Below are 26,528 nucleotides of genomic sequence, written 5' to 3'. Positions count from 1 at the left end.
AAGACAGCTTCCGAGAAGTCAATTTAAATGCTTGCACCCGTGGAGAATAGCACAGCTGCCGCACATTCCCTGCCTGCACATGTAGCCTAATTGCTTCATCTGTTGTTCCTTTACAGCTCTCACCACTACTTAGAGACTCAACACTCATTTATTTCTTTGTGTGCCAAAAACAACCACAGGAAGAATCCTCTGGGGTCTCTATCCATTTGAATTGGCATGTAAATCAAATTAAACCTGTAACACTGTAAATACTTGCTATTTAAATCCACTTTGGACATGATAAAAGCTATTTTCCAGCTCTGATAGAAATGTAAAGGATATGCATCTCCTCTATACTTTCTCAGCCTTAAAATAGTCCCCACTATGCCCCGTATTTGTTTAAACATGTCACATAAAATTGTTTCTTTGATTATTCACAAATCCACAAAACATGAGTTAACTCTTTACCTTGCAAAAAAAAGTATAGACAATTATCTGCAAACACAGCCACTTTTCAGTGGGACCAAACTCCTTTAACATGATTTGACGCTAGGAGGAAAACTTTCCTCTTTTTTGTGAATAGTATTTATAATAGTGTCCTCTAGCTTAAAGGAGAGACTTGTTAACAAAGTTAAAGTGTTCAATGTATTGTATTATTTCACAGCAGAATTCTCTATTCTTTTTGCACTTGGTTCCTCTACTGAAAACTAGAATTTGGCTTTCCAAACCATCTACCATCCACCTTCAACCACTTATCTGGGTTTGGGTTCATGGAGCAAGCAGTCTAAGCAGAGAAGCCAAGACCCCGCTCTATCTGGACAGCCTCCAGCTCATCCAGAGGGATGCTGAGATGCTTCCAAGACAGTTGAGAGATATCATCTCTCCAACCAGTCCTGGGTCTGCCCCAGGGCCTCCTCCAGGTAGGAAGAGCCTGAAACACCTCGCCTGGAAAGCATTTGGGAGGTATCCTAATTAGATGCTTTCTCCTCAACTGGCTGATTTCCAGTGTGGAAGAGTAAAGACTCCAAGTTCCTCCTGAATGACCAAGTGTCCTCACCCTGTCTCGAAAGTAACCCAGCCACCACTCAAAGGAAGCTCAGTGTAACCATGAGGTCATCCTTTCATTTCACAAGACACAGCCCTTGGCCATAAGTGGAGGTAGGAACAAAGATCAACTGGAAAAAAACCCAATTTGACTATTCTTTAATGATCAACGCCTTCTGTGCTCTGAACCTTGATTGCATTTATTATTTAAGGACTTCGATATAATGCTTTTAAAGGGCTGTAGTCACCTTTAGCGTCAAGTTTCTCATTTTTGTCTAATTTGTCTGCCTGGTTAATAGAAAAGAGAAAAAGGACTGATACAATCTGTGAAACATTGTTAGATTAGACCTTCTTGCTGTAGGAGTCAGATTATAACTCAATGACTAATAGAAAACACAAAAATGATTCCATCTCCTACTAATCACTGTTCCTTACTCACCAAGATTTGGGCTCTCCAAAGTGAAGGTAGTTGATGCTGTAAAGGTCCATATCCTCGGTGTGCCAGGAGAAGGTAGTCTTCCACATACCAAAGTATAGATATGGAGTGTTGACACCCTGAATGGAAACACCGCAGTCCTCCTCTATAACATCCAGGATAGAGTTCAGGTGGGCAATGTTCCACTCATCCACATCCTAGAAAATGAGAAACAGGCTTTAGACCTGGGTTACAGATTGGTACCGCAGTTGATGATGGCATTTTAAATCCAATCACTATCAGCTCAACTACACAAAGAGACAAGTGCGCTGTGCTGCTCGACATGTTTTGACCTTCAGTTGTTCAAGCCAGCAATGAAGAAATGCTACCCAGGCTTCCAATCACTCTATATTAATAGAAACTGCACTATTCACTGATTTTACTGGGGGTCAACAATGCAGTGCAAAACTGGAGGATTTGTAATGACTATTGAAGTCCCTGTGTAGAAAATCCTTCTGATTACCTTCATTATTCTGGTGTATTTGTGTGCTTGTAGAAATGTCAAACAGTTCCAATATTGATATACAGTAAAGTGTAAGTTGTTGGACGGTGACACGTTTAAAATGTCAATTTTTTCCCTTTGTACTCCACCACAGTGGATTTTAAATCGAGCAATCGAGATATGATCAAAGTGCAGACTTTCAGCTTTTATTTAACAAAACTATTTGCATTACCAAACTAGGAATTGCAGCTATTTGTATACATAGTCCCTCATTTTTAAAGGCTCAGAACTAATCGGTGAAAAAACCGGAACCATTATTAAATATAAGGATTGGTTTTAACACTTGGCCAAAAATCCTTTGGAGTCAATCATTGCCCGAAATGTCAATCTGACAGACGTCACCAAATACTGCGCTTCCTCCACTGAGGTGCTCTGCTGAGCCTTTACTACCTGTTTATGGGTATTTCTGCATTCAGTTGTGTATTTAATAAGTGAAAAGCTGCTCTATTGTGCTGGGGTTAACTGACTTTCTTGGGCATTGAATGATGTCCCATTTCTTTCCATTGCTTTTGCAGTATGCTTTGTCATTATCCCCGTGGACTGTGAAGTGCTGTCTAATCAGCTTTGCAGTATTTGCCTGAATCTGTTTCTTCCTTTCTCAATACTCTTCTCTATCCATCATTGTGGTAAAAGTTCATTTTCGTTTCATGTGTCCAAATGATTTTTCCAGGACTGTTCTGGCTATTTTAGATTTTTTCTGTCAAAGTTGAATCCAGACTTCTTGTTTTTGAGTGTAACCAGTGATTTGCACCTTGTTGTAACTCTCTGCATTTCCATTCATGAAGGTAGACTTTGCCACTTGTTTCACAAGTCACTAAATACATGTTCCACACTCATCAAGTTCCAATATTATCTGCTTCATTCGTCATGAAATAACGAAGGAACAGGCCATGAACCTGATCGCCAGTCAATTTAATTTTGCTATTATTTTGCTTATGATAAAACGAATTGTAAAAACTCAGCAGGGAATGTAATAAGAGAAAGCTAAACTAGAAAGGTTGGCTTTAGCATCAGCGTGCATTTAAAAAAAAAAAGAAAGAAGCAAAAACAGAGAGAAGAAAGATCCATCTACCTCATCGTAGAGGCTGCCACTGACATCAGCACCATATATGGGTGAAACAAAAGTGAGGTTCTTCCAATACTTCCTCTCAAGGTCTTCATAATTCAGGTAGCGAGGCGTACAGTACCTGTGAGAAAAAGAAAGAAATTTCATTTGACATTAGACAGCGATCCTTGTACAAGTACTTTGCTGTAGTCTAAACCGGAGACACGGAATCAGAGCTACTGACACCAACACCAAAGCAACTTATTTCTACTCTTAACTTTGTTTTAATAATATTTGCTATGCTTGTGTTTTTTTTGCTAGATTTAGTATCCTATTTTTATTTTACTTTACTGATTGTGAGCTTCTTTACATCATGCTTACTTCTCTATTCAGTTTTTACATAGTCTTTAATTTAAACATTTACCTTTTTTAAAAATTCACTTTTATTGTATTTTTGCTTTTTATTTATGGCTTTTTGTATATTAAGCTTTTCACATTGCTTTCTATGGTATGTGCGTAATTTTTTACATATTGAGCTTCTTTGTTTGATTCATGTTTATTTACTGCTCTTTCTGTTTACTTGACCTCCTTTTTATGTAATTTGAACCTTATTAAGCTTTCATTCATTTCATTTCATTCTGTTCTATCATATTTTAGCTATTCTCCTTTATTCTATTTTGTTAATGGTCATGTTTAATACTGTTTTGCCAGCTTGTGGTCAATTTCTCTTTATTAGTATAAGACAAAACCTTACAGGCCTTTTACAAAGGTTTGTAAATACTCATAAACTCTGAAGAAATTGGGTTTTGGCTGTGACAACATCAAAATGAAACATTTGTGTGAAATTAAGAACTCTTCCTCCTGATTATTAGAGTTAACGAAACATGTAAACCAGCTAGTTAAAACTCACATGTCACTGTTGGCCAATCGTCTGAACTCCTGCACTGTCAGAGGTTTTTTCTGGATGTTGTATTGAATGAAGAGCCCTGATTGGCCAGCCACCATCTGCTGAATTGGAGCATCAATGACCAAATCATCTATGTCATCATAGGTGCGACGGGGCTTCCAGCCTTTAGGAGGAATTACCTGAAGGATAAACAGAGGAATCAAAAACAACGATGTAGGAAATTTATTCAAAAGAAAAAGTCAGTTCCTTGTGCATTTACATGTCACACTATACATCATTCTTCCTTTCCTTCTTTTGATTGCCTAAATCCATCTTCGGTTCAAACTACGTATAAAATGTAAACCCACTCACAAAGATAAGGTAACAATATGATAAGTTTTAAAAAAAAAAGAACTGTCCAAGGTCTGATTCAACTCACTACTTACCTTAGCCAGGCCTGCCCGATGTGCACCCTGAGACTCCATATAAACCAGATACTTGTTGAAGTCCTTGAACTCTTCCATAGTGGGCCTGAAGGTCATAATCTTGCAGGTGGGGTTTGCAGCGGTATGCACCTCTGCTCCCGCCATCCTGCCACCTTACCAGGTAAAACCTGAGGAGAAAGAAAAACAGAAAATATTGATGATGTTCCAACATTAGTGTGAATTTTGTATGAATTTTAAAATTCACATAAAAAGTATCTGTATCCGTCAAAATACTTTAGCCCTATACTGTCTATGGTTAGTGAAAATGCAGGGTATTAGTTAGTTATTTAGAGTGAATTTTAAGAGTGGTGCAACAAGGGGACAGATGGTTTTGCACCCCCAGCACCAAGTCTTGTTACAAATGCAAAATACAATGCAAAATGCCATTTAACAATTGTTCACCTCCCATTTCACTTTTTCCACACTCATCACAATGATATATAATTTCAAACAGCTTCACTATAGTTATAATGTTAGAAATTCTTTAGTTTTTCTGACGATTGCAAAAAATACAAATCGCATTACTAGAAGATCTTGTGCTCATTAGCAGGGTAACTGAGTTGCGTGTAACTGACAGGTTCGCCACTAGATGGAGATAGAGATTCGACAACTGTGGATGTGATCTATTGATCCTTTTGCTCATGCCAACAACCCTTTTCAGATTTTTGTCCCTTCCACCCATCCCACTCCCAACTCTGAGGTTCCTGTGTATCCAGACAAAGGATCAACGGGTGAAGCTGTTGTGTTTGTTTGGCCTTATATTTCTTTATAAGGCTACTTTACTGCAATCTACATTACATGCGACCCAATTAGTGGCATGCAACCTAATTATGTAACAGACAATCACAGGCTGGAACAAGTTTTCTGGGAGGGGAGTTAAAAAAATGTTTAAGCACAATGTTTACATCCTTACTCTTTGTCAGGGTGTTAAAACAATCGTTTTAAAACCCTGCATAACCTCGGTCTGGCATAATATATATATTGGGATAAATAAATAAATATCTCCATTAAATCACAGCAGAATTGTACTTACGTATTAATAACACTGCATGAACGCTTCTGGCTTTGCTGATCTTTGTTGTCTGCCAACAAGCTAACTAGCCAACTAGCCTACGTTTTGTTAGGATGCCAAATAATGGCTGAACAAACAGCGCAGCTTGCTAGCTCGGCTGACTAGCTCGCTTATATTTAAATGATACCCACCGGCTTTACCGGCTTTAATTTAATGTGTGTTCGTGGGGCATTGCGGCTCAACAGTATTTGGTGCTAACAGTTAGAGAGGGCAAAGCATTACTAAGTGTTAAATTAAGCCACCTATCGCGTTAGCTAACTTCTTACTGCACGAGTCAATGGGATTTAAATGCCTCTCACAAGAAGGCTGCACACAGGCCTGTAGCTACCTCCTTCGCCACTTTATGTAGTGCAGAACATTTCATCTAGCACTTCTCTACTGTTATTTGTTATGCAAGTTTAGCAACAGACCAACAAACAAAGCCAAAACATACACCGCGAGAAGTCCAGTGGCATGAGACCGTGCCAACTTATGTTTGTGGCAGTGCTAACGCTTAGCTGTTGATAGCTCGGCTAATTCTGCACAGGAGTCACGAAATGCACCCTGCTTTCACACAAACTGGCGCAAAGCTAGCTTCCTCTGCACAATTATCGCCGGTATTTCACATCACGTCCGCATTAAAGTGTACGGGATTTTATTTTGTTTTGTTTTACCTTGATTTAGAAAGACTCGGGTCGTGTTGTTGTTTATTCCCTTCCTTGTTCGTACAGCTGATTCACATGACAGCTGCTGCTGATTCGTGCCGTGCAGAACGGCGGTGTCCCACACCGCCTCCACAGGCACGGCCGTGGTGCAGTAACCTATCCAGGCGCTGTGAGATCTGCGGATCGGGAGGCGAGCCCGTCAACTGGAACGCGGCCAGAAACGTAGGTAGTAAGTGCACGTGCATCCCCAGCGCTAAAAAGTCAAAAAGTGCTGGTCTAATATTTTTGTCATTTCTATAGCTTCACCTTGAGGCCCAGAAGTGAAAGTTATTTTTGTTTTTAAAGCTATAAATACATTTAAAAAAAAAAAAAAATCTGGAGTTAATTGTGCAATTTGTAATATCAAGGGCTAAAACAATTAAGCTTAAGTTAAATCCCAAAGGATTTTTTAATAGTAGCTTAACTTAGCCGAGGCTCTTTTAGGCATCTGATGAAAATAACGTTTGGGTTGCCTGGTTGTGAGAGGTTTGTTAGGTTGGGATTTAATGCTCCAGAATTAGTACGGAATTAGTAATTTGTGAATAATTGTACAAAAAAGGTTATTTCGTGTATCCCCTGGACTGAGGAGAGTAGACAATGAGACTTTGGTGGTGGAAGGAAAAGGTACAAGAAGAAGAGGATGACAAAGAAAAAGGGGGCAGCAGTACTGGAACAAAAGCAAAGGACACAGCTTCTAGTGAGTTGTATGCAAGGCTGGACACTAAAGAATAGAGAACTTGTACAGGTTGACTGGCAAAGATTTTGACCTGGAAAAGATGTGCAGCTGGTTAGCGTGATTAAGGACAGAGCTGCTAATGAGTGTGCTAGGACGATGGAAGGAGTACTTTGAGGAGCTGATGGATGAAGAAAACAAGAGCAGTAGCAGTGACAGATAGGTTCATGGTGGGGCTGGGATTAAATCGGGAATAAGGTCCTACAAGCTTCTTCTGGGTTGTAGTGGTTTGTAGTGGCAATGGATAGGTTGGCTGATGAGGTCAGGCATATCTCCATAGAGTCTCCGTGGACTCCAGTTTAAATACTCGGGATCAACCAAAACCATGGATAGTATACAAGAGAGAGTGAAAGAACAATAGCAGCTAGAATAAATGGGAATGTGAGACATGCTATGATGTATGGTTTGGAGATGATGGTGCTGACAAAAAAAGAGATGGGTGGAGCTAGAAGTGAGTAGATCAGAAGGACAACTCAAGTTGAGCAGTTTGGAGACAAAGTCAGAGAGGACATGTGCAGAGGAGCAATATATTTGACAAAGGATGCCGAATAACAAGGTGCCAGGTAGGAGGAAAAAAGGAAGACCACAGAGAAGATTCATGAATGTAATGAAGGGGACATGCAGACGGTTGGTGTGACAGAAAAGGATGCCAGTGATAGGGCGATATGGAGTCAAATGAGCAGCTGATGGGAGGAGCAGAAGAAGGGAAGAAGATAGAAGTACTACCTGTCCTCTAATTAAATCTATCTATCTATCTATATCTATCTAGTTGTATTTGTCGTGAGAGCCTGTACAATAAGAGCATGTAGGCTCTGTGCTGCACAATTTAAATGTACAAAACTTCCTTGTGATTTCTTGTGTGTCATTTAATAATTTTTGATGTCTGGGGTGATGAAGCAGTAGCTTAGGAGTGGCGTCGGTGGATGCAGTAACACTCTCTAAACTGGGGAGGTCGCTGATTGACTTTCTGCAAACATGGCTGCCCAGGATGAACTCAGTAAGTTTCTTTTTGGGTTATTGGCGATTCATATATTTTGTCAAATGTCGCACTCGTGGTTTCTAAAAACGTATCCAGGAAAATGCCTGATCCGCCCTGACAGTTGGGGTGTTTTTTGGTGTAACGCTAAAGCTTCTTTTAGTTAAAAACCAGGGGTAGGTGCGATAGCTAGCTACTAAGCTAACCAGAATGCTACCGTCAGGAGGCCGTTTGCCCAGTCATGGTCAAAAAGAAACTATCACGTAGGCTATTAATATATATCCATTTATGAAACTTTGAAAGTGCGCAGTAACTGCTAGGATATTCGGGGTATTGGGGATTTGACCTGCAGGATGTGACCTTAAGTGAAAAGCTAGTTGAATAATACAGAAACGATCAAATGCGTGAATAGTCTTGTCAGTTGTTGTAGCTAGCTGGGTGCTTGGTGAGCCATGCCAGGAGAAGGAAGGCAGGGCTGGGTGATGGTCGCACCAGCACAGCAGCTGACAGGACGAACTTATCAGCAGAACTGCAGCAACATGCCCGTGAGACCGTTTTAAACATGCATGTTGCTCTATGTTAAACTGAAGGTCGTAGTCTTTGTGTTGCAGATACCTTACTACTGAGTGAGATACTTGAATAGAAAGATATTGCGAAATTAGCCATGATGGGGCCAATAATTAGCGTGTGACAAATACCGCCCGGAAAATGAGTTAACAAGGGTTATGTGTTTTTGGCAGATCAACTGGAACGTGTGTTCCTTCGCCTGGGCCACGCAGAGACAGATGAACAGCTGCAGGACATTATCTCCAAGTTCCTACCCCCTGTTCTCCTCAAGCTCTCCAGCGTTCAAGAGGGGGTGCGGAAGAAAGTAAGAAGGGTGTAGCCTGTCTCTGTTACTTAAGAGATTATAATGACTGCATTACAAGGGAGATGTGTTTATAAATTGCAGTATCATTACTTCAAAGTTCAGCCCAGAAAAAAATTATTTGAGGGTATAGCAGAGATATAGACTCAGTTCTCTAGATGCAAAGGTTCATCAAGGAGCTTAAATCCCTTTCACTTTGTTTATGCATCTGTCTTATTTAACTACATAATAAAATGTGGGAACTGCATATTCTCTGCTAGGTAATGGAGTTGTTGGTCCACCTGAATAAGAGGATAAAAAGCCGGCCTAAGATTCAACTTCCAGTAGAAACTTTGCTTGTGCAGTACCAAGACCCTGCAGCTGCCTCTTTTGTTACGGTAAGAATCTCATATTAGGATGTTTGCCATATAGTGGAGGATGTTGTGTTTGCCTTGTGGGCGTGATTGCCTTATGGGCCAATGAACATCGTTGGTAAGGTATCACACAGTTACCACATGGGATTTAATCAGATCAGTGTTTTTGTCCCTTTGTTGTTGTTGTTGTTGTTGTTGTTGTTTTTTAAAAACACAATTTAATACACATGATTGAATTGACGTTTATGTGGGTTTTTTTTTAAATCTAGTTAGTGATCCTAGATCAGGGGTCTGCAACCTTTTACACCCAAAGAGCCATTTGGACTCGGTTTCCACGCAAAAGAAAACACTGGGAGCCGCAAATACTTTTTGACATCTAAAATGAAGATAACACTGTATATATTGTTTTTTACCTTTATGCTTTGTGTGAATAACTAAGGTGTGTTACTTATGAAATCCATGAAGTGCTACAGAGAAAATTACATTTTATTTATGTAATCAACACATTTTGAACTCTTAAAGAAATATAACAAAAGGAAAGACACCAACCTGAACTAAAATGATCCATGTAGCAAACAAAAACTGTTGTCAGCCGCCACCCTTATATCGCCTTTGGGCTGTTGGAGCCTTGACCTGACTTTTAAAAAATAATTGGTAAAAAAGCACTATGCTGCTGAAAAATTAAAAATAGATATTTGCAAAATTCTGCCTAAATATGTATTTTACCAGGTTAATGCGTGCGGCGGGGCGTGGTCTGCAGCGCCGCTGCAGGGGAGGCGGACGCAACTGAGCCACACCCGCAATCATGCCTCGCTGCCTTTACGTCTGTGCTGTTGTGTTGTTGGTGGTGTATGTCGGGCTGTGAGGTGAAAAGCTACAGCTGGCTGCATGCGTACAGCAACCGTGTGTGAAAAGTGGTCAATAAAGAGATGCTGAAAAGCGTGTTCATGCAAACATCGTCAGTCTGCCGTGATATGTTTACAATGGGACTTCTGCTCCTGAATCTCTGCGCACAGCGTCTGCTAATCGGGGCTGTACGAAGTCAGTTTACGCAGGACTATAAGCTGTCATCTGTCAGGCGTGAGCGGTGTGTCTTTAACATAGTTCACGGTGGAGAATAGCTGCTGACATAATGTGGATCTGAAGATCCATAATTGGCTTACCTGGGGTTGAAAGTCTCGATAAATGCACGGCGTTTCGGCAGGTATACCGGCTTCCGCGAGTGTGACTCTTATTTTGAGCGATGAAAAAATAATAGAATATAATTTTATTTTTATATTTCAATATCACAATAATCTTCCAATTTAGAACTACAAGTTAAAAAGAACTAACATAAATAAAATACACTTCAGCTAAATACTAATTTATTTTCCCAAACCACGCGGAGCCGCAGTATAAGGACTAAAGAGCCGCATGCGGCTCTGGAGCCACAGGTTGCCGACCCCTGTCCTAGATTGACTTGTGTTTTTAAAAATTGGCCTATTATTGAGAGCAGAGTTTTGATGGTCACATTTATATGCAGAATTTCACCATCATCTACATTAAAATGGGCTACCCTCGTCTGGAGGTGGTAAAACAGTGTGAGCTAGCCCCGACCCTCATCACTGCCATGGAAGGAAAACCACAGCCACAGCAGGACAGGTAAGGGGATGCATCCAAACACCCATTTTGGATATGGTTGTGTGACATGTGTGTTAAGCAATCTTGAGATATCAGTTTATTATTCTTAATTTAAAATGACTTGTCTATACTCTATGTTCTCTCTTAGTCTGATGCACCTGCTGATCCCTACTCTTTACCACATAAAGTATCCTGCTGACACCTCCAAGAGTGCTTCTCTGTTTAACCTAACTGAGCGGCCAAAGACAATGCACCTGCTGTTGGAGTTCATGTTAGATGTTTTACTGATGCCTTATGGGTGAGTTGACGATTCATAAGCGAATAAGGGTTGCAGACCTACCTCTGGTGAAATTACCACAAATTGTTGACCTGTAGTGTCCTTCTCCTCCTAGGTTTGTGCTGAATGAATCTCCAACTCGCCCCGCTCCCTCCTCCTCCCAGGGTACTTCTGGAGATGGGACAGTGGCTGCGAGTAGTCAGGGTCTCCCGCAGCCTCCTCCGGGGATGAGTGTTTATGCTGCCAAGAGGGTGATTGGAGAAGCCCAGTGGAATGCTGAACAGCTGGAGCAGGTATACAAACTGAACTGGGAGGATGAGTACTGGCTTTATATGTTTATCTGTTTGGAAAGGTAATATGCTCAGTGTTTGGGCAGGCCGGCCAAGTATATTTATGCCCATCCGAGTATGTTTGGTGACTTGTTTTTTAGGGGTGCAACGATACTCGTATCGATATTGAACCGTTCGATACAGTGCTTTCGGTTCGGTATGCATATGTATCGAACAATACAATATTTTTTATTTATTTTATCAACTTTTCTTCTGACGATGCTGTCTGTGTTGAGCACTCAGTGGATCTGCGTTCAACTACTCTGCCTAGGCTGCACTGTCGAGTGCAGATCCACTGAGTGCAGCGCAAGCTAGCAAGACAGAAGTTAAGTTTGCAACATGGCAACTGCCTCAACGCTACCTGAAATTGAACCTCCCCCACCCTCATTCAGATCTGGCGTTTGGAACTATCTTGGTTTTCATGTGACGCATGACCCTGATGGTAAGCTTCACATGAAAACAAAAGTAAAACAGTATGTCAGATGTTTTACTTTTTTGTGGGAACTAGTGCGTTAGCGCAGTTAGCTCGTTAATGTGTTGATGCCGTCCAGCCCCACGCACGGGGCGATCCGCGGTAACTCGTTAACGGAGATTTGCCGCGTTATGGCGTTAATGTCATTTTAACGAGATTAACACAACGAATATAACAGCACATTTACGCCGACATCATCCTAGTGCAAAGACAAGTGGAAGCAGACAAAAACAACAAGCACGCATGCTACAAACTTTACCCGAGTCATTTAGACAGCCGTTAGCACATGATTCTCTTTATGGGGACCTGATATGTTTAATATGCTGCTGAGAGTATAGCCCAGAAGAAGCGTATAGTATAGCTTTTATTTAGGAAAGAGCCATTTCTCTGTAATAAACTCTCTTTCCAAAGATGAGTGATTTCTCATTCAGATAGATTTATAATTTTGTTTCAGCAACATTAAATTTAAAAACTGTACTTTTGAGTTAAAATATATATTTATGATTTTAATAAATGACAAATTAAAAAGGCATGAACATTTTTTTGTATCGAAAAAATATCGAACCGTGACACCAAAGTATCCAACTGAACCTTGAATTTTGTGTATCGTTGCACCTGTATTGTTTTTGTCTGTCTGTGTGGATAGCTCAATGCCCTGTTGATTTGGTAGATTTGAATGTTTTGAAAGTTCAGTTGTTTACCAACTAATCTAGGCCATCCCAGTCTTTTGCTAGTCAGGTGACTTTAATGACAATCCTGAATATCATTCACTGTCATTCATTGGAATAGTGCCCAACTATATCATTGTGCACTGCAGTTAACAAAGACAATCCCTGTTCTCCTCTGGAGAGCCGATGCAAACTGGGTTTCATTGTAACTGAGTTTCATGTTCATCAAAACATGCAGCAGGTGGATAACTATACTGAGATCACAGATGATGCAGAGAATGACAAAAACGACCAGCTGCAGTTCAGCACTGTGCATTTGAAGTCCAGCTGCAGGCGTAAAGAGTGACTGGAGATGATTATTGCTATACACATGCAGTGCTTGTGCCTCTGCTTGTGGATACATACAGGTTATCGACACAAAAATATTCAAATCTGCGGGAAACACTGATATGGAGGGTTTTTTTATAAGGCAAATCTTTGAATAGCTTCTAAACATTCAGTTTAGAATCAGTTATGTCTATAAATTTTCCACCTTCATCCCTAATTTGACTGTTTGGTATAATTTCTTCAGAGCAATTTCTTCTGTAATGTATATTTTTTAATATAAATGTGGACGGTGAAGCACCATGTGGCATGTTTACTATGACTAAATAGTTCCTTGTTGTGTACTTGGTTCCAAAAGTGTAAACTGGGCATAGTGAAGTTCATTGAGGCAAAGCAAGTCCCAGAAGTGGAGACGGTGGTCCACCTGGTGGTGGCGTCAAGTGACACCAGACACAGTGTGGCCACTGCAGCTGATCTGGAGCTGAAGAGCAAACAAAGGTAGGCCATGAAACTTGATTTATGTCTGTGTTTATATTTGCATCACCAAGTCCTCCACTTTTAAGTGCTCCTTTTTTCCGGTAGTTTATACAACTTAACAGTTTCCTAGATTTGTAAAAATAATTTTTAAAAAGTCAGACTTTTTCAAGTATTTCTGAGGAGCTGAATAAACTGTCAAACTGTCATTCCTATCATTAGTAATGCACTTGTTTTGTAATGTTTCAGCATCATCGACTGGAACAATCCTCTAATTATCAACAAGATGTTCAAAGTGTATCTGGGGGATGTCCCTCTTAAAACAAAGGTTTGTCAACTCAAACTCAACATTTAAACTTTCTTTTTTAACATAACCTGCGAACACAAGTATTAACATAAGACACGTAGAAATGTAAAATCCCTTTATATGTATACTGTAGGGGGGCGGCATGAAGCAAGAGCTGAAACATGAGCCAGTAAGCACAAGAGTTAAACTGAAGATCCTGCCGCATCTTCTACGCTCACGTCTGGCTGCAGAGTGTTTTCCAGCTAATATCCAGGTATGATCTGTGATGCTTCTGGCCATGTTTTCCTTTTTATTCGGTGTGAAGTTTGTTTTAGTGTATCCAGATAAGTCTGATATATGGGTATTTTTCAGGTACTGCCATGCAAAACAGTAAACTTTCCAGTTTTTCTCACTAGTTTGCTTTCTGTCCTCTGTAGGTTGTTTATGACGGTCTGTTTGGGACCAACACGAACAACAAACTGCTGTCTCTCACCCTACAGTTTGTGCATCATATCTGCATGGTGTAAGTCTTTTCTTCGTCTTCCTACAGATACATCTGTCTTCATCAGTGTGTTTCAAGTAATTAAAAGCTGATTCTGTCTCTCTGATTTTTCATTAGATGCCCTGACACTAATAAGCCTTTAGGGCTAATGTTGCTTAATGGTCTTACCAAGCTCATCAATGAATACAAGGAGGTAAAGTGCAAATGGCATCAGACATAAATAATGTGAAGTTCATACAGGTTTGCGCACTTTAATTTGAAATATACTTACTGGGAAACACTTGTCTTTGCAGGATCCTAAATTGCTATGTGTTGCTTACTCTGCTGTTGGAAAGCTGTCAAGGTATAAGGAAATAATGAACTATTTTTTTATTTAAACATTTCCAGTTTTGCATTGTATTTCAAATGATGTAATACAAAATATCTCGGTCCTCTGTTCTAGTCGTATGCCCCAGCTCTTCACAAAGGACATTGCACTTGTGCAGCAGTTCTTTGAGTCCATGTGTAAGGTAGGGGAAAGACATTGCTTGCAGTGAAAACTGAGTACCAAGCAACTAATGCATTATAAGATATTGGCACTCACAGTCGATATAAAATTATTGCCTTAAACTCTATTCTTGTGCATCTGGTATTGAAATTTCTAAAATTCCTCTTCAGGAAGAAGCTGATGTCCGTCTAGCTATTCAGGAGGCTTTGTCTATGATGGTTGGAGCTTACGCTAACCTCCAAGGAGCACTGCTCAACCTAATGGAGGCCCTGGTGGCTGCATATATTGGAAAGGTGAGAGGCAGAACTGATAGAATAAACTTTAATATTGGTGGGTTTAATAAGTAGAAATGAGGCAAATCAAACACTCATATAGTTCTTTGTTGTTTTTTGTTTTGTTTTGTAACAGCCGGAGGTGCAGGTTCGCCAGGTGGCCATGAAGTTTGCCAGCACGGTCTTTGCTCCTGATCATGTGCCATCAAGATACCTACTGCTGCTGGCTGCTGGAGACCCGTAAGTTTGAAAAACACAGCAATTGTTCGTGTGGTGGTAAATAAATGACAAGAACACACACTGGGTCATGACATTTTTGATAGTACAAAGAAGAAGCTTTGAGCTTAAACTAAAATGTGTCCTAGGTGTACTTACCTGCAGAAAAGCTTGAAGTGTCTTATTTTCTGTGTTGTAGAAGAGAAGAGGTGTCTGGGGAGGCCCAGAGGGTGCTGAGGTCTTTCCATACCAAGAGCTCAGAGAAGGAGGGACCAAAACCTATGCCCTCCTTTCCTGATATGGTGGCTTATATCCAGGAGAAAGTGAGGCTCTGAGCATATTCTCCAAGTTTCTCATGATGGTGTTTTTACTAAGACATTTTAAATCTTAAATCTCTGCACTTTTGTCTTTATTAGGCCGCTCAGCGAATCAAGACTCCAGCTAAGTACATTGTGGGAACTTCCACAATTCCTTTCAACCCCTCTGCATTTGGCGAGGTAAATATGAATTTGTTATGACCTCACGGCATCTATTAATCATGACACTGGCCCATCTTATAGTCTTATACCTCTTATACCTGTGCTAGATGCTTGTCTTCTAATCCGTCTCATTTCCGTTTCCTGTTGTCCCAGATCATGCTCTACCTGAGGATGTGTTTAGCCCACAGTGCCGGGGCCATGCCCATGTCCACACGCTTGTCAGACATGCAGGATGATGCCCCCGCCATTGGCCGCTATGTCCACACGCTGCTGTTTTCTGACTCTCAGCCCTCAGGGTCAAAGGGCTCTGAAGCAAATCCTGTACATGTCTATATGGATCTTCTGCAGCAGCTGCTCTCTGCTGTAGGAGGTGAGGAAGCACTTAGTTATTAAACAATCAAGCAGTTTTTGGGACATATTTTTTTTGCTCTGCGGCAGTGCAGTGAATATTTAAGTAACAAAAAAATCTCTTGACTCTTAAAAATTGCAAGTATCTTCTGTTCAAGAAGACTGTCTCTTTGATAAAAGACTGCAAAATTCAATTTGTGCTTCATGTAAATAAGTTCTGCTAGAAGAAGTGTTCCTTTAAGAATCCATGTGCATTTCCAGGTATTTATGTTTGTCAGGAAATTGTACTTAATGTAATAATCTCTTAACAGGAATCCCTGTCATGTACTGTTTACTGGAGGTTGTGTCTGTGTGCCCGGAGAAACTGGCTCCCAGATTTGCTGATAAAATCGACTGGATTAAAGTGAGTATCATAAACATGGGGGATGTTAGTGCCAATATTGGTATTTACTATTTCACAAATAAGACAGATACCAGATAATCCAGATGCTCAGCTGTGTTGTGATATTGTAAAACCGTCAGCCTAGTGCACATTTTACAGATCTCATTGCTGTAATAGCAGATGTTTTTTCCCCCAGAGTCTGATGAACACAAACAAGGAGGACATGAGGGAGCTGGCAGCCCAGCTGTATGCTGTTGTGGTTTCGACTATGACTGGCAACGAGTTGCAGAAGGCCGTGCAGAACCTCGTCAAAATCACCAAAGACAACCACGTAATGTCACTTTGTTGCTACACAGCCGTTCGTAGCTTCATTTATTTTATAGCTGTGAAAATTTACTTTGCATTAATGTTTACTTGCTTTGTCAAATCACAGAGCCCTGAAACTCAGCATGGTGCCATTTTGGCTCTTGGCTATATGGTTGGAAGAAACATGAGCAGGAAAAAAGCTGCCACATCCATTGATTCGACAGAAAATATGGGGCAGCAGATGAACATCTCTTCCCAGGAAGATGATGAACTTGCTGCCATGGCAACAAAGACAATTGGTATGTAATTATTTCACATCAGCTTCATTCATTTACTGATCTGGTAACTGTTGGAGTACCAAAAACTGATGCTAAATTTTATTTTGCCTATACTGTAATGATTATACAGTATTTTTTTTAATTCCTTAGTTTTTAGTTGACAGTTTTAAAGTTTATATCATAAATAATGATTTGCTTCTGTGTATGCTGTTTGACCCATTTTTGTTCATGTTCGTCAAGGTTCCTTCCTGGACAACAGCAGTGCAATGCTGGCTATAGCAGCCTGTACAGCTCTGGGGGAAATTGGGCGTAATGGCCCCCTGCTGATCCCTGCAGAGGGAGAGGGCTTGACTAAACTCTCTGTTGTAGAAAACCTGCTCGCCCGCATTCCCTCTGGCAAGGAGAGTACAAAGGTATTCCTGAAATCTAATCAAAAAAATGGCTGCTGAGAGGCACTTTCCAGTGATCGTTACTGGCACACATTATATCAGTGGTTTATTTGCACTGTATAAATTAATAATATGTCGGGTCCTTAGATTTTCTTGCCTACTTTTTTATCTTGATCATCATGTTTGTGTCTTTTTTGTGTATTTGTTCCAGATGAAGGAACGAGCCATCATGACCTTGGGTTATCTGCCAGTGGGAGATGAAGATTTCCCTCATCAGAAGAAGCTGCTGCAGGGACTTATGGACTCTGTAGAGGTATGAAACATACTGATGGATAGTACATTTTTAAAAGACTAGGTTCAAATGAACAGGTGTAATTGGTAGCTTAGGTTTGTTTGTTTTTTAACATTTTACTTTTTGAGGTCAGGGTAATGAATCAGGCTGTATTGAGGTGGTTATTTTGCACAGATATGCTGGCATTGTCTCTAAACATTTCTACTTGAGCTGTCACTCGGCTTAACAACTCGTTGCTGGCAGCAGTACTCACATTTTTTTTATTATATTCTCAATCTTTCCAAGGCCAAGCAGGTGGAGCTACAATTCACAGTAGGAGAGGCCATAACAAGTGGTGCAGTAGGGACCAGTTCTGGAGCTGCCAGAGATCCATGGACCTGCACCGAGGACCATTACACTCCACCACAGAGTACGTTTCTAAAATGTAGTCCCAGCTTGTATTGTGCTTTTAACATTTTTTTATCTGTTAATGAATAATTTAAGTTAATGAATTTTGCCATTTCTGAAGTTCACACTACTTTGAGTAGTGCCACTATACTCTCCAGTATAGTGGCACGCCTACTGTCCACTCTGCATGACCATATTCAGCTTTATACCAGCAGTTGTCCTAATGAAATCCATGGTTATCTTTTCTGTCTGAACATTATTTTGAATTTTCTGAGCATATATTCACCCGCAACGGTCCATTTTTATCTAAAAGCTGAATGTTTTATCCACAAAAGTTTTAATTTCCACTTTTTCCTTTCTGCTGACAGATGTAAAAAACAATGATGTGGTTCCCTGGGTCCTTAACGCCATCCTGACCAAGTATATAACCAGCCAGAACCCCCACGTCCGGCAGGCAGCCTGCATCTGGCTGCTTTCCCTTGTCAAGAAGCTCAACCAGCACAAGGAGATTACGGTGTGTATTTTTAACCCCAAAATTGAGACTCGGGGTGAAATGTAAATTAAAAATAGAATGCAATGATTTGCAGATCTTGTGAGCTCATATTTTATTCACAATATAAATTTTGTTTGAAATGTGAAATTGTACCTTTCTGGGAAAAATATTCATGTGCCAAAGTCTTTAGTGTGCAAATTTCTTTATGCACGTATGTCAAATACCTGTAATTTTGTTTCTCTTCTTTTACTCTTACAGTCACATTTGAAAGAGATTCAGGGTGCCTTTATCTCTGTTCTCTCAGACCCTGACGGTAAGATCAGACTCAAGTCTAAGTGAACTGTTTGATCAGCTCATTACTTGCTAGCTTTGTGCCTGTGCACTTCCTCACGCTTCACTCTTCCTCTTTCATTCAGAGTTGAGTCAGGATGTGGCATCTAAAGGCCTTGGTCTGGTCTATGAGATGGGGGGAGAGGGTGACCAGCAGGAACTGGTGTCCACTCTTGTTGAAACGCTCATGACTGGTAAAAGGTGAGTGGATGGTTGGGTTGAGTACACATTCAACAGCTTCAAGCTTGTGCACGAAGGAGGGAAAATCTAGAAACAGGTTTATTATTTTGAAACAAACTGTTAGACCGTAGTGCATGTTGAATGAGGTCCTCCACATACCCAGCTGAAAGCTAAAATGGTCTAAAGATACAGTTAATTTTTTTTTTATTTTTTTTTTACTGCAAGTGTTGATAAGTTTGTGTACAGAATAAAAAATGAGAACAAATGGGAATGGAACATTATGGACTCACAAAGATGCTGCTCAGTTTCCTGGGTTAAGACCTCTGAATGTATCTGTTTCACAGAGCTGACTGACTCGACTTGGATCATAAAGCAGTGATTCACAAAATGTTTAAAAAAGAAGTCTAAAAATAAATAATTTATATGGTCCATTAAGCACTGTGGGAGGACTAATGATTAGTTAATGTGCACCATGGGCAGGATGAACACATGCATCGAGCTGCTGTCAAATTTTGCGCTTTTAAAAATAGAACAAAAGCAATATATTGTTGTGGGTGTCCTTCAGTTTCCACCTAAAGTTGTGCTTGATCCAGGCAGGTTTGTTGGTCTCCAGTGGTTTGTCAGGGAAACTTGAAACTCTGATTGAAACCAGTGTTAAACTGAAGAAGGACGAAGATTGTAACAAGCTCACAATCGTGACTTGCATTGGGCTAATTGTTAAATCATTATTATTTTTTTGTAAACAGAGTAAAACATGCAGTCTCAGGGGATACAGAGGTGTTCCAAGGAGAAGGTTTGGGGAAAACACCTGATGGGTAAGGCATATCACCTCTTTTTGCCTTTTTAGCTCCTATTTCAGTGAAAGTGTAATAAATATATTCAGGCTTTTTAAAATGTATTTAATCTTTGTGCTCAGTTTACACATTCACCCTTTTTGGCCTACTTCTGTACATAATCTATATTCATGGTTTCTGGCAGTCACGGTTTGTCCACATACAAGGAGCTGTGTTCATTGGCCAGCGACCTGAACCAACCAGATCTTGTGTACAAATTTATGAACCTAGCCAATCATCATGCCATGTGGAACTCTCGCAAGGTATCATGTTTGTATTTACCAGTTTTTACATCCGTGACATCCATGCCCCTTCCAACCTGATCATGCCTATCCTCCTTTCAGGGAGCAGCTTTTGGTTTCCACATGATCGCAGCTAAAGCCGGGGAACAGCTGGCTCCATTCCTGCCTCAGATAATTCCTCGTCTGTACCGCTACCAGTTTGATCCCAACCTTAACATTCGCCAGGCCATGACAAGCATCTGGGATGCTTTGGTCACTGATAAGACCCTGGTAAGAGCTGATTGTTGTACATTTGCATCCATTAAAAAAACAAACTACAAAACATTATTTGTCTTTAGAAAAAAATGGTTGTAGACATAGTTGTTTAGTTACATGTGCCTGCTTGCTTGTTCTGATTTATTACAGGTGGATAAGTATCTCAAAGAGATCCTTCAGGATGTGATTTCTAATTTGACCAACAACGCCTGGAGAGTGCGAGAGTCCAGGTGCATGTACACTTATATTAAAAAAAATAAGATCATCAGCCTTGGCTTTTGACTTTGTTAACTTGCATTAGAATGGATGCTTTGTTAATAATGTTTGCAGTTTGTTTAGAATAAGATTTAAAGGCTAAACGCTTATGTGAATTTTTCTTTCAGCTGCCTGGCCTTAAATGACCTGATTCGAGGCCGTCAGGCTGATGACCTTATTGATCACCTGGCAGAAATATGGGAGACCCTGTTTAGAGTCCTTGATGACATCAAGGTAGGAAGGAAGTGATTAGACATCAGTGTTTCTTTCATTGATGTGGCACAAAGGTTTGAATTTGTTCACTGTTTCTGATGCATAACAAAAAAAATAAAATGTACATTATTACAAAGTACTTTTTTTTTTTTCTGTTTAGGAGTCTGTGAGGAAGGCTGCAGACCTAACACTGAAAACACTCAGTAAGGTAAAGCTGTTTCCCACAACTTTGGCCTGTGTATGTGTTTGTGTGTACATGTGTGCTTGTCTGAGTACCTTTTCTAATGCAGACTTTTTCTCTCTCCAGGTGTGCACCCGTATGTGTGAGTCTACAGGCTCTGGAGCCCAGAGAACTGTGGCGGTGATTTTACCCACCCTACTGGAAAAAGGCATTGTTAGCAATGTCTCAGAGGTTCGCTCACTCAGGTAATATCTTCTTCTATAACTTTGGTTTGGTTGTTCTTCTGTAGCAGTTGTTGCTTTTAATGTAAACTTGTGCTTTAATTCTAGTTTTAATTCTAGTAAAATATTTTAGTAGTAAGAGATTGTGTTTTTTTGTCTTGGATGGTTTTTTGTTTTTCAAGCATAATTAAACCAGAAATTTAGCTGCTTGCTGTATACCAATATATGATCCTGCAAAAATTATGTTAGGTAATGTGTAATTTCTTAGTAAGTATTTGCAGTTGACTCAGCAACAGGAAATTTACCTTTCCGCTTTTCCAACATGGCACGATGCTAACTTTAATTCATCATTTGGTCATCACGTTACCAGGTCGTAATTTTTTGCTGTATAATTGTGTGTTCTGTTCTCTCAACAATCTCTTTTTTTCCAAATCAGTATCCAGACCCTGGTGAAGATCAGTAAGACTGCCGGTGCCAGACTAAGGCCCCATGCTTCCCGGTTAATCCCAGCTCTGTTGGAGTCCCTCAGCACTCTGGAGCCTCAGGTCCTCAACTACCTGAGTCTCCGAGCCACAGAGCAGGAAAAGGTAACCTCAGCACTCACCATAAAAAATTGAAGCCTATAAGTTTATTAAAAGTTGTCATGAGTTATTATTACTCTACTTCTAGAGTGCCATGGATGCTGCCAGACTAAGTGCTGCCAAATCCTCTCCAATGATGGAGACTGTTAACATGGTAAAAAAAAAAAAAAACCTTACTAATTAATTAAGTAGATGTGTCACAAAAAGGCGCCTTATTTCAAGTGTTACAAAAGCATGTGACATATATTTTGCTGTCTTTGTATTCAGTGTCTGCAGCACCTGGATGTTGCTGTTCTGGGAGAACTTGTTCCCAGACTCTGTGAGCTGCTTAAGAGTGGAGTAGGCTTGGGCACCAAGGTAAAAAAAAACACAGTTATTTAGCTTTCTTTGCATCATCATACCGATCTTTCTTACATTTGCCTTTTTTCCACACAGTGGCTCTTTCCTTTCTCTTTTTTTTTCTACCAAGGTGTTCCAAGTTTACCTGCTACTCTTTGTCTCTCCTCACAGGGTGGCTGTGCTAGTGTAATTGTTTCCCTCACAGTGCAGTGTCCACAGGATCTGACCCCACACTCAGGTGCAGGACAAGTTTGAATCTGTTCATCTAGTTTGTGTATTGGATGATGGACCTGTGACCGTGACCTGTTTTTGTTTTCTCAGGTAAACTTATGAGCTCCCTGCTGAATGGCATCCATGACAGAAGCACTGTAGTACAGAAAGCTTATGCCTTTGCTTTGGGACACCTGGTCAGGGTGAGCAGCAATTGTGATAAGTAATCTTGTTGATGATTTAGAAATATTTGTTAAAGTCATAAGGACATCTGTTTTCTCCCATCAGACAGCAAAAGACAGCAGTGTAGAAAAACTACTGCTGAAACTCAACACCTGGTACTTGGAGAAAGAAGGTGAGAAAGTGTAAAATATGCCTACATTTCTCCCAGCTGCTCTATATTTTAAAAACACAAGAAGTTGGTTTACTAAATTCAGTGCTAGCTTTCAGACTCTGCTCTTTGTGTTTTCTTGCTCCCAGAGAATGTGTACAAGTCATCCTGTGTACTGACAGTACATGCAATCAGCCACTACAGTCCAGATGTGCTGAAAGGGCACGCGGGAGTGGCCCTGCCACTGGCTTTCCTGGGCATGCATCAGGCACCGGGTCCCGATGAGGACAAAGGAGAGAGTCATGATGCCACGCTGTGGTCTGAGGTGTGGCAGGAGAACGTTCCAGGTGAGGAAAATCCAGACAGCATTAATGAAAATTATGCATTACTGATTAATCTGCTGCAATACACTGAACAAGGAAACAAAGCAAATCTTCCTGTTTTACAAGGTTCTGTTTTACCAACTAATCCTTTCAGCTTCAGATGTACTGTATATTTGTGATGACATAAAGATTTAATTCTGTTTCCACTTCTTTAAACTTTTTTCTAATCAAGGAAGCTTTGGAGGCATCAGACTGTACATGACCGAGCTGATTGCCATCACACAGAAAGCGCTGCAGTCCCAGTCCTGGAAGATGAAGGCTCAGGGTGCAGCTGCCATGGCAACTGTTGCCAAGGAACAGACAGGCTCACTGGTGGCGCCACACCTTGGCTTGGTGCTGACAGCTTTAATGCAGGGTCTATCTGGGCGCACGTGGGCTGGCAAGGTAATGATATGTAATATACCTGAAGAAAACAAAAAAAGTGTTCATTTTATTTTTCTATTTTAAACTATTTCTTTTTGTTCCAGGAGGAGCTTTTGAAAGCCATTGGATCTGTAGTGTCCAAATGCAGGTAAAAAGTCTCTCACAGCCTTTTCTTTGTATGTTTTCTTCCAAGTACATCACAACATTTCTTGTCACACTTCTTCCTTTTCAGCACGGAGCTACAGAAGCCTTGCAGCGGCCAGCCCACCATCTCTGAGGTGTTGGAGGTTGTGCTGAAGGAATGTCGTAAGGAGAGTCTCGTGTACAAAATTGCTTCTCTGCGCTGTGCTGGGGACGTGCTCCACAGCAGCCAGGAGGACCGTTTCGCCGACATGACAGAGATCCTTTTCCCTCTAATCAAGAAGGTTGAAACCTCCCTACTGCCTCTTGAATATGAATATTAAAATATTGATGCCATATTTTGAAAAGGTCTTTTAATGAACTCAACCTGTCTTAATCATTTTACAACAGAGCAGTCCAGAGAGTGGTGTTGGATCCCCAAGATCACTGGAAGACGACGATGATGATAAAGATGTGAAAGAGAAAGAGCTGCAGACCGAAGCTATTATTTGTGCTTTTGAGACTCTTGGAAAAAGTTGGCCAAGAAAGCCCGAGACTCAGAGTAAGTTTATTCTCACAAGAGACAAAACTGAACCCCAAATTTGTTTTGACATATTGTATATGGCATTTAAAGAAATGGGAATGTAGGACCAGCTCAAAAATGGTGTCCTTTAATTGACACCATTCTTTCCCTTTGTCTACTTTTTAGACGTATTTTAAGCCACTACATGTATCTTGGATTTTTAAGTTGTCTGGCAGAACTTCCACAAATTTCTTACCACAGAATGGGCAAGAAATGTGTTTGAGCTGATTGAAAGATCATCAAGTAATGTTCTCAACTGTGTGTGTGTGTGTGTGTGTGTGTGTGTGTGTGTGTGTGTGTAGCACGTTTCCAGGCAGAGGTGTGCAATCTGATGTGCGAGAAGCTTAAGCTAAGCACCTGGAAAGTGCAGCTGGCTGTTCTTCAGTCTATGAAGGCATACTTCCAGGGGTAAGCAGCGAAACAAAGAGAAGGTGTTCGACTTGCTGTGAAGAAAAAAAAAATGATTAAAAGGTATCGAGTTGTTTTTTGTTGCAGGTTACTGCTGCTAGAAAAGGGTAATGAAGACTTGAATTCATTGTCAGAGATTCTAACAGAGACCTGTGCTGCTCTCACATATCCTTTAGGTAAGCCCTTCACTACTTCCTGGTACTTTGTTTTATAGTTTATACGCATGCGTTCCATGCCCAGCTGTGCTGCTTTTCTATCCAGAAAACAAGAGTTACTCCTCTGTGAGGACCGAGGCCCTGTCAGTCGTGGATCTGATCGTCAAGAGAACTGGAGGTAAATATCGATTCCTGCTTATATACAAGCATGTATTTTGTTTTTCAGTTTTATTCTTGGGCGATGTAGCGTTATTCTTTTTCTAGCATCTACATTTGATCATAAAGTTTTACAGTAGTGAGGTTTGCTCTGAATTAAGGTTCAGACTTGTTCCACATATTATGCATAAATGACATTTGTAAAGCCTCAAACACACTGAAACTTGTATTATTTGCAGATGATATGAACATGTTTTGTTCAGGTCAGAGTTTACAGCAGCTTTCAGAGGGAATCATAAAAGAAAAGAATAAGTTCAAATGTTCTTTGATATGAACAAATAGTCACTAAATTTAAACAAAAGAAAGATTGTGTGGTGAAGAGCTAAGTGTATAAAAAAAAAAGTATAGACAGCAATGAGGAGCATGTGTAGTCTTATAAAGCACTATATGGATCAAGCAGAGTATTAAAAATTGATGTGGTTGTATTATACATTAAAAATTGATAATTCTATATAATTACATATTATAAAAAGGAACGCTTTTGGATTGCTGTAGTTAAAGAATTATAGATCGTGTGTACATATTCGTGTTTGAGTGATTTCATGTTTTGATTTTTTTAATGTGTGATTACATTTATTGCTCATATGTTGAAATAAAGATTTGATCGATTGACTGATGATATCTTTGTGCTTTTTCTGATATGAACAGAGAGTGAACAGTGGGATTGTGTGTCTGTGAAGAGCCGGGAGCAGCTGCAGCGCTCCCTGTCGACGCTGCAGTCCGACAGCAGACCTGATTTGCGGGATAAGGCCCAGGAGCTGCGCAGACACATCCAAAGCCAACCTTGAGCGCACAGCGGCAAGAACATACAGCATCGGCGTCTCTTTTTTTCCTTCTTCATCAGTGACCATACATTAGCACACTTCTCCGACCTCTTTGATACTCTGAGATTCACAAATATCCCACTCTATAGTAATAATAATTCCCATGAGCTGCGATGCTGGCTTGCCCAAGAGACTCCCACCTGTTTATGCAGACTGTTTCATGTTTATGGCTGGCAAAGCTTGAAGAGACTAACAAACCTTGCTCTACATCTGCACTCAGTGACATGTTGAAGGGCGAGGCTGTTATCGTAACTTGTTGAGATTTATTTGTTTAAATGGACAGTAAGCTGATGATAAATGATATATAAACCAGTGTGTTAGGTTTGTGGACACTGTATTCCTGTAGCCCCAATTTTGGGAGCTTTACTGTTGTCGTGGGTTTGCCTAACATTGGAAACTACAGTTGCGGTTGTGCACCTTAGTTGACAAGGGTGGGGGCTGGGCTTTTCAGGGGTTGTGAACACCATCACTGCTTAGTGGTGAAAGGACGGGGGCTACTGGAGAACTCTTGGGATCTTAAAAAAAAATGTTTTATTTGCCTGATGAATGAGCAAGATGTAAGGCTATTTTGTGAAGTCTTTTAAAAACAAAAACCTGCTGTCAACTTCAAAGAGATGCTATAGTTGTTTGAATTTGTCCCTGAATAAATAAAATCCCCTTAATAATTTGCACCAATTACTTTTATTTTCACTTAATTCCAAATAGGCTCTGTATTAAAACCACATGTCTAAGCGCTTTCAGCCTCAGTGGAAGGCACTAGGAACAAACGCACTCAATGAGTAACTCCTCATAAGGCAAAACACCTTACAATTTTCTTTTTTTTTTAATGCTAATATCAGCCTGCTATGGTGTCACTAATGTCTAGGGCAGGGGTGGGGGAACTCCAGGTCTCAAGGGCCAGTGTCCTGCTGGTTGTAAATGTG

General features: G+C 40.5%; 2 protein-coding genes across 7 annotated transcripts in view; one reads left to right on the top strand and one right to left on the bottom strand.

The window, feature by feature from the left end:
- kdm4c (lysine (K)-specific demethylase 4C) overlaps nt 1-6,310 on the bottom strand; it is a 40,800-nt gene extending 34,490 nt beyond the window's left edge. For 3 of the 5 annotated variants that reach the window (XM_085163736.1, XM_085163738.1, XM_085163737.1), the window contains exons 1-5: nt 6,142-6,310; nt 4,378-4,544; nt 3,956-4,131; nt 3,073-3,187; nt 1,463-1,656 (exon numbers count right to left, since the gene is read on the bottom strand). In XM_085163736.1, the coding sequence (XP_085019862.1) occupies nt 1,463-1,656; nt 3,073-3,187; nt 3,956-4,131; nt 4,378-4,521 (629 nt within the window). In that variant the 5' untranslated portion in view covers nt 4,522-4,544; nt 6,142-6,310. The remainder of the gene's footprint in view (nt 1-1,462; nt 1,657-3,072; nt 3,188-3,955; nt 4,132-4,377; nt 4,545-6,141) is intronic. The other 2 variants (XR_014874677.1, XM_085163739.1) reach the window with 1 other exon arrangement.
- Nucleotides 6,311-7,720: 1,410 nt separating this feature from the next.
- On the top strand, nt 7,721-26,270 carry ecpas (Ecm29 proteasome adaptor and scaffold). 2 transcript variants are annotated; one of them, XM_085163734.1, is made up of 49 exons: nt 7,721-7,901; nt 8,621-8,751; nt 9,009-9,125; nt 10,624-10,742; nt 10,870-11,019; nt 11,114-11,291; nt 13,150-13,289; nt 13,515-13,593; nt 13,706-13,825; nt 13,989-14,074; nt 14,171-14,246; nt 14,347-14,396; nt 14,496-14,562; nt 14,711-14,833; nt 14,949-15,052; nt 15,228-15,351; nt 15,445-15,525; nt 15,661-15,877; nt 16,167-16,258; nt 16,434-16,568; nt 16,671-16,842; nt 17,062-17,234; nt 17,422-17,523; nt 17,788-17,911; nt 18,258-18,403; nt 18,641-18,695; nt 18,799-18,913; nt 19,639-19,707; nt 19,871-19,988; nt 20,070-20,237; nt 20,373-20,452; nt 20,606-20,711; nt 20,851-20,898; nt 20,998-21,116; nt 21,529-21,679; nt 21,762-21,827; nt 21,941-22,030; nt 22,184-22,250; nt 22,334-22,425; nt 22,511-22,577; nt 22,703-22,900; nt 23,109-23,320; nt 23,404-23,447; nt 23,532-23,724; nt 23,831-23,981; nt 24,305-24,410; nt 24,498-24,586; nt 24,672-24,743; nt 25,430-26,270. In XM_085163734.1, exons 1-49 carry the CDS (start codon nt 7,880-7,882, stop codon nt 25,567-25,569), a joined length of 5,544 nt encoding a protein of 1,847 aa, XP_085019860.1. In that variant the 5' UTR covers nt 7,721-7,879; the 3' UTR covers nt 25,570-26,270. The 2 variants fall into 2 exon arrangements, with proteins under 2 accessions (XP_085019860.1, XP_085019861.1); XM_085163735.1 differs by lacking the exon at nt 7,721-7,901 and adding an exon at nt 7,935-8,143.
- Nucleotides 26,271-26,528: the final 258 nt, after the last annotated feature.

This window comes from Neolamprologus multifasciatus, chromosome 6, assembly GCF_963576455.1.
Source record: "Neolamprologus multifasciatus chromosome 6, fNeoMul1.2, whole genome shotgun sequence".
Classification (NCBI taxonomy): domain Eukaryota; kingdom Metazoa; phylum Chordata; class Actinopteri; order Cichliformes; family Cichlidae; genus Neolamprologus; species Neolamprologus multifasciatus.
The sequence above is the reverse complement of the archived record's forward strand: the minus strand, read 5'-3'. Positions and strand labels throughout refer to the sequence as shown.